The sequence below is a fragment of the Ixodes scapularis genome, unplaced genomic scaffold, assembly GCF_016920785.2.
Source record: "Ixodes scapularis isolate PalLabHiFi unplaced genomic scaffold, ASM1692078v2 PGA_scaffold8__174_contigs__length_109621045, whole genome shotgun sequence".
NCBI classification, from domain to species: Eukaryota; Metazoa; Arthropoda; class Arachnida; order Ixodida; family Ixodidae; genus Ixodes; species Ixodes scapularis.
This window is the reverse complement of record NW_024609883.1, coordinates 31,806,971-31,814,792: the sequence shown is the minus strand read 5'-3', so window position 1 is coordinate 31,814,792 and position 7,822 is coordinate 31,806,971. Positions and strand designations below refer to the sequence as shown.

At 45.7% G+C, this 7,822-nt stretch overlaps 1 protein-coding gene across 1 annotated transcript; it reads left to right on the top strand.

The window, feature by feature from the left end:
- The first annotated feature begins 215 nt into the window (after positions 1-215).
- LOC120842243 (swi5-dependent recombination DNA repair protein 1 homolog) lies at positions 216-3,910 on the top strand. The gene is made up of 3 exons (XM_040213272.2): positions 216-372; positions 1,297-1,410; positions 3,674-3,910. Exons 1-3 carry the CDS (start codon positions 337-339, stop codon positions 3,851-3,853), a joined length of 330 nt encoding a protein of 109 aa, XP_040069206.1. The 5' UTR covers positions 216-336; the 3' UTR covers positions 3,854-3,910.
- The last annotated feature ends 3,912 nt before the right edge of the window (positions 3,911-7,822 follow it).

The window sequence follows — 7,822 nt, the reverse complement described above, 5'->3', positions numbered from 1 at the left end:
TTTGCTCAGGCGTCCCCTCCATTTCTGCTTTTGCTTGCGAACAGTGTTCATCGCCGAGTCTTGGAATTGGTAGCTTGAAGGTGTTTGATCGCGACTCTCGCAGCAAAATCTAGCCCGGCCGGCCCGGCGTCGACCAGTTGTGCGCCTTGTCTTGGCTTCTAATGACTTGAGCGGCTTTTAGTTAACTGGATTAGCCGTTGTCTTGTGGAATGTGGCCAATCCATGTTGGCCACATTCCACATCCATGGAGTGGGCACGAAGGTTGAATCGGTTGTATTCCTGCTAAAGGTTGAAATGAACACGTACGAATAAGGGTCTGTTCATTTTATAGGTGAAATGACTGAAGAACACTCAAATTCGGGTGACCCGACGGTACCGTATACATTTCTTCACAGTAGTGCCGGTAGTGCATTTCAGGTTCATGTTCCACCCCACCCGTGCCTGCGTCGTTCTGGATCTGATCTGGATTAGAGCACTATATAGCTCCTACGGGGCAGAGTAGCGCAATCCTTTGAACTCCGTGTTTTGCCGACAGCATGGCCGACAGAGCGGATCGGCGCGAGTCACGTGGTACTCAGGGTTCCAGGAGGCGGCCCGCCCTATGGGAGAATACATGGAGATCGACTCAACACGGCTGATTAAAAAATGAACGGCAAGTTCGCACTTTTCAAAACTAGTCTGTCGTGAAGTTAGTAAAGCACTAAACATTTTATCAAAGTTTTAATAATATCAGATGCGTGTGCAAATTTTGAGAAGGCAATTTCCAAGGCAATGGCGTTTGAAGCAGACGATTTTTGCTCGCAGCGGAGATGGGCTTTTCGGGTTGGCCGGAGCGGGTCACGTGAATGGTGTGACGTCTCCGTGTCGTCTGCTGCATGATGCCGCTCAGGCAATTTTTTAAAAAAAAGTCAGGTCCTTGCGGGGCACAAAACTTAGCGAAAATTATTCTAAAATGTTCCATTATTATGTCAAAAATGATTGCCATTCCGTACATTCCCACAATACTGAAGAAACAATGATTTTCTCACGTTCTCCATGCATTTCTGACCGCAGTTGGAACCTCCGGGCGTTCGCCGCTAGTCGCCGAGAGACGGCGTTCTAGATTGCGCTACTCTGCTCCGAAGGAGCTATATAGTGCTCTAATCTGGATGAGCATCGTGCCGGCGTGTGTTCGTGCACCCGGGCTAGCAGTCGTATTTCGCTGGCTAAATTGCTCATCTTCAGCGGAGACTCCAAACGCCCGTACACTTAACACAATTACTTTTTCATGTTCCACTCTTCGTTGCGTGTTTGCAGGTTGCTTCTGATGCCCATTCCCTTCGAAAAGCTATCGCAGAGATGAAAGCAGAGATCTCGAAAAAGCAAGAACTGTTGAGAAAATTGCACATGGTGAAGACGCACCGGATAAAGGTAAATGCAGTAGCCCAGACTACTATAATCTCATTTTATTTCATTCATTTTCGGCCCAGGAGAGACTGGAGGTGCAGCGGAGAGGTCGAAGGCCTATACCGAACCCCCTGCAAACACCCACTTTTTTTTTTTTTTTTTTAAGTGGGGGGTAGGGGGGGTTGGAGGTAGAGAGTAATAACAACTACTACTAAGTCACTCTTAATTGATGAGCAAAGAAGTATCAATATCTATTATGTCCGTTTTAAGAGCGATTACCAAGATTATTTGACGTTAAGAATGTCACCCCTCGATTGGAAGGGTTCGGGAAGAATCATCTGCAGAGTCTGTGCGAGGAAGAAGCGTTTGGAACACACGCCCTCGTGTCTGGATGCCAGCAGTCATGATAACCCTTTCTGAATGTTGCTGCTGATGTAGGTGCCAGTCCACTTGGCTTTAGGCATTAAATGTTATATTTGAGAGTTTCATCTGCCAAACCAACAAAAGAATCTGGCACACTCCAGCGGAGGACTAAGGGTTAATTTCAACCACCTGGGAATCTTTCGAAGAGTAACAGAAATGTCGGTTAGCGGTGCCTTGCCTGCAATAAGTCTCCGTCAGATTGTGAGCATTTTGGTTGGAATTCGAACCTGGCAACTGGCGACGTTCTTCGGCTTGGAGTCCTCCTTCGGTTCCTGTCGTGGCCTGGCCCTGCCTGATCCTTCTTGGAGAATTCCTCGGTCCCAACACTGTGCAGTCACCTAAGACACGCTTTCCTGGATCTCGATACTGTCATGAAGCTGCTGCTGGTTTACTTTTCGTTGTCATCGTTTGCATCATCCAGAAAGTTTCAAAACAAACCTTATTTCTTTTTTTAACATTTGTGGTCTGCCCTGGTCAGCATCTTGTGGTCAGAATATGCCTGGGCTCTTTCTCGGTTTAATATAAATGGTGTGCAGTCACATCAGCCGGTCTCACGTCACAATTACACTGTACAAAGGTTGTCTGAAAAACTGTGTCTCTCTTGCTAAAGTACTATTAATAATAATTTTTATTTGGCTCTGGAGAGCCGCGGCACCATGGAAAGACAGTAAGTAGCCCGCAGCATGGAGGCCCACGGTGCCGTGTCTAATGAACATGATAACGTGATGAGTATATACATGCAAGATGACGACGAGACGGATTGCTGGTAATGGTAGTCCAATTCGCAGAAGTCCAGATTTTTTGGAGACGGGTCAGCAGCAAGCCGTGGGGATCTGGCACGCCGTTCGATTGTTGCATGTAGTACAAAAAGCCCCAGGAGCATGGTGGCGCTGTTGCTCACTGGGGTCGAAGCATCAGGCTGGAAGGAAATAGCCCAGTCAAAGTAGAGAGCTGCTGCGTCCGAGGCACCGAGGCCCAGGGCTCAGATTGAGGCACCGCCGTCGCCCGTTGTGTCATCCTCTCGAAGTCGTCATTCTATTTCAAATCATATCATAATTATATCAAAGCACCTATTGCTATGTGCTTTGAAATTTCTAATGCATTTTATGTAGCAATTTGTGCACTGATATATACAGCTTTGTGACACTCTAATTGTTTCCCAATCCAATCCAAGTGGTATCATGTACAGCTAGTCTCCCGGTCAAGAGGCCACGTGTGCTCCATTTGCAGGGAAGGTCATGTCCTCCATCTCTTGAGAATGTCGGAATGCTTTGTTAGTAGGTTACCTTCACGTAATGAGGGAATACCGCACAAGCTTATCGAGGCCAAATGTACAGATGATATCTATGGACAAAGACTTCCTCAACAGTAAAAGAAACATCCTTCATAACTGGCATATGAAAAAAGCATGGACTAGTCTTCGGAGGGCACAATGTTTAAAGGTGACAGGCCAAAAATATCCTTGCTAAAGTTCTTCATAGCTTGGCGAGACGCTGAATTGCTATCGAAGGTAGAAAGTGCCCTGGAAGAGGAGCGTCTATTGCATTTTTGAACATTTGATACGAACCTCTTGGTGTCCTTTTAGAAAAGCCACGAGATCACAGATAACAGCTTTAAGACATAAGTAACCAACTACTTTTCAAGACACAGATTGCAAGTGTGTAACTTACCCGTCAATGTTGATTTAAGGCCCCTCATAACATGCATACAGAGAAATGTAATCATTGGAGAGAAAAGCAAATAGGCACATTATGGTAAGAAATATTATCAAGCTACTGTGTTTGCTGCAGTGAAGTGCGGGGCATATATTTAATTTACTCTCTGGTTGGTTTTTAGCATTCATCATACCTGCTTGCATTTACAGAACAGTGAGAACTCCATCGAGGACCTGATTTCCCAGTGGCGCTCGGCGGCTCAGGACGCCCTGACCGACTTGCAAAAGCAAATGGCGGAGCCTAAGCCAAGTCTGAGAAACATGCTGGCAAACCTGAACATTGAGCATTCGTTGGTCGGCTACAACGAAGAGGACGACTGCTTTGCTTGATACAGGAAGCACCAAAACGAACTGCCCAATAAAAATAAATGAGGTGCTCTATCACAATTACTTGCAAGTTTTATTCTTGAAATGAAACTCTGCGGTAGCCATGCCGTGTCTCAGTGGGGATTTGGCCGGCTTGGGTTGTAGGGATCGAACGGCCTGGGGTCCTTGAGGATTTTGGCCATCTTGAGGTAATGGGACATCAAACCTATGGGCACAGGCAATTCCGTCCAGATTACGACGAGCGCCGTGAAAAACCGGCTTTCCACACATGCGGGTAACCCCTTGGCTACTAATCATGGGTGTCAGTTGTACTATTCGTTAACTGTTTTAAGCTTTGGGGGGATTTCTGACCGTCAACTGCTTAATTCTTTGCTTCACAATTACATTTCTTGCCTTCAAAATCATGTTTGTAGCCACAACCAAAATTAGAGCGAAATTGTAAAAAATTTTGTGCTGCCATCTGTTGGCGAAGTTTCAAGCTAAGCCATAAGTGAGCCTGTTTCGTCTAAAACAGTCGAGTGCGTCGTCCTGAACGGTTTGGGGACGGCTCCATGTTGACGAGCTAAGCTTGTTTAAAACGGTTAAGCAGTTCAAGACCAAAAAGCCTGTCGAGTCTGGGTCGCATTTCACAGCTTGCTTTGTGCACTCCCGGCAAATGGCAGCGCGACCACTACTTCTCCACCCCTCTTGGATTATTTTGTTTGCTTTTTTGTTTGAAGTTTCCCCCTAAAACTTCCTGTCACACAAAAAAAAAGGAAAAAAAAATCTGCAACTCTGCAAGGAGAGACGGTCCTCAATGCAGAGGCCCACTTTAGTTGATGGAGACAAACATACTTTATTTGAAAGTGATGAGTACCCTACCATTTCCAGTGACCAGTCGTACCACCCCTGATAACTCGGAAACTTTGTTTAAGATCGACTCTTCGCGCGACAATTAAAGCAAACATTCACTTGACCTTCAGACGTTTGATCCTCTCCACATTACCGAATCTTTCAAAAAAAATTTGCTCAGTGAAGAACTACTGAATGGACACACCAGATGGGGAGGAATTAATAGTGAGAGCAACAAACAACATCTGGATCCCAAGCGAATGTTTTCATAACTTTTCGAAGCAAATTGTTGATTTTAGATACAGTTTTTGCAGTATGTCTTAGGAAAGAAAAAGATTGGCGTACAATGCGTTATGATATGCCGAGCTTATTTACCGCATTTGCGAGCTTTGAAGATCTCCGTCTTGACCCGCCGTTGCTGCTTCTCTCAGACGCCGGTGATGTGCTTCTTGTACATCTTGCCAGTGTAAGAGGACACGAGCTGGCTCGGTAACTTCACAATTGCAGTTCCACAGCTTATATTGCAAAGCTAACGCCTGACAGAGAAGTCTCGAGCGATTCCACAAAAGCGTAATGCTCGCCTTGCAGTCAACATTGATGTTGTGCTTGCATAAAATGCACTTTTGTCCTTCCTTCTCGTAAGGTTCTGGCACGTCAAAGTGTGGCTGCAGAACTAAAAATGGAGTGTTCAGTAATCGAAAAAACTCGCTTCAGAGATAGATCCCTCAGATGCCCTGTCTCGACTAACATACCTGGTCGGCAGCTATCGCATTTAAATTTAGACTTGCCGTAAACTTCTGAGAAGCGCCCACTCAAAACTTGGGAGATAATCACGTAAAACTGGGGGACAGGCACACCTGAGCTACAATATGTAAAGATATGTTCTTAAAGTATTTTCCAAATGTTACAAAATTGTGGGGTGGACATTTATTGTGGAACGGGTGGACACTCTGTATTTTGCGGTAATTCCCTCACAAAGCTAAGGTTTATTCTTTGTAAACCCTTAGAAAAGGAAAGGCAACGACTAAAGCTACCACGCCTTCATTGCCCACGCTTCTGGACGTTCTCTTGTCAGGAATGTGAACGTGACAATGCTTCAGCGGCTGCGTGCAAGGTCATTGTGCACCTAGCCCCATCCACAGGATCTGGTGGCCATTAAGACTAATCTGTGCTCCCTTCTCGTTTTTTTTCTGTCATTTCTGCTGCCAACTGCATCATGTGACACAATTAAATAAATAGGCCGTACGAATATGAGCCAGTTCTTGCGCAGTTGGCGTGCGGCCTATTCGGGATTTCTGCAACTGGCCTATAGCTAAAGCGTCTTTTTGATCGCTGCCAAATGTACCGTATCTTGAATCAAACTAGCACCCTATGATTCAAGGAGCATTTTTGACATAGCTAAATTTGTTTGTGAAACAACATATCGTAATTGATAACTGCACGGGAGCGTTATAAATATTAATTCAATGATTCACAAGTATGGTCATCCCCACTATGATTATTAATGGTGCTTTTAACTGATGAGACAGTAACAGAGGAAAGAAAGTGTCTGCAGAGCCGTGCCCTCAGAACGCGCCTCCCTTGAGCCTGATGACATCTCGAAGCCTGTTCGGAATGGACGAGTACAGCTTTGTGACGATTTTTGTATGCTTGGTCAGCAGATCCCAGTGGTGCTTGACCACGTCCCAGAGCTTGTCGGGGCACGGTTCGTCGAGCCGGTGTTTGCAGATGCGCAGCTTCATGCAACTCCAGATGCTCTGGATTGGATTGAGGTCCTCGCTCTTCGGAGGCCAGCTCAATGCGTGAACTCTGTTCGCCTCGATGCAACCGAGGACCTCGTCCGAGGTGTACGTCGGAGTGGGGTCGTGCTGCAGGAGAAATCCGCGATCGGGAAACGGACCGTCTAGGAAGTACGGCATGAGGGTGCGATTGAGGATGTCCACGTATTGTTCCGGCGTGATGCTTTCGTCAGATCGGATGAGGGGTCCGAGGCCGTCATAGGTAACGACTGCGAGCACGTTGATGCACGTATATCCACTCGCCTTCAGCTGACGGATGCATACGGGATCGTTCCTGGAATGTATAAAGGAAGTCGCCGGTAAACGCTAAACGCAACCTACGGAACTGCATGCACAATATATTGTGCGTTCATCAACGTTAATCAATGTAGTAGAACACAAGGTAGTCATCTCTGTCGAAAGTGGCGAACTCGATATAGGTCACTGGAGTCACAAATAGTGTTAAAAGGCTTAACCTTACTTTTCATTAGGCAGTGACCATTTTGATGTCCAACGTCAAAATATTCAAAAAATTATTTCGACGTCGGTGACGTAACTTCCGTAACACGTAAAAATAGTGGCCTTATGGCCTTATTATTTCTATGTCCTCCTTCCATGCAGCCGTCGCAGTGGTAGCCGTTTTGTGGTTTCAGTCTGTTTAGTTTCTGACGATGATGATGATGTCAGTGTTGTGTTGGCGTTTTGACGGATTCATGCGTACGGTCCTAGTTGTCAGTGGAAATGTCTTGCAACGTGTGTGTGGGACTGGCTTAACTGTTGTTCCTTTCGAATGTGACACACCCATTGGCGATGTTCTAAGTGTTCTGAGCTCGCATGTCATCTCAGCACGCGTCTCACTTAAAATTCTGAATCTACAACAAAGGTAAGCTCGATATTTCTCTGTCTTGACTACACGTAACAAATTTAAGTGCTTACACTATGTAACACTGAGAAATTTGGCATGCTTTTGTGCCTTCATATCTTGCGAGCACCTCTTCGTATGGTTGGAGTTGGGTGGCACTCACTTGGTCAAACAACGTTTTAGCAAACGCCGACTTTTCGTCGAAAGACACTTTAGGGAATGGTCAGCCGTCATGAAGCGGTGTTTACATTAACATTTTTGTAATGAGATATCTGGCTCCCGCCCCGTTTTTAACCGTGTTTCGTGAGTTTGTTTGTTTAGATCTTTTGTTTGGTTTGTGTATGATGAGCGGGTTAACTACGAAACGGCCAGGATGTTAAATAAAAGGTGAACGCAAAGATTGCTTCCTTTATGTTTTTTGACCGGTGCAAACGAAAAAAGGTTCTGGTGTGGTTGTAGGAGATACATGCATTTTCCAATCAACTGCAAATTTTTGACATG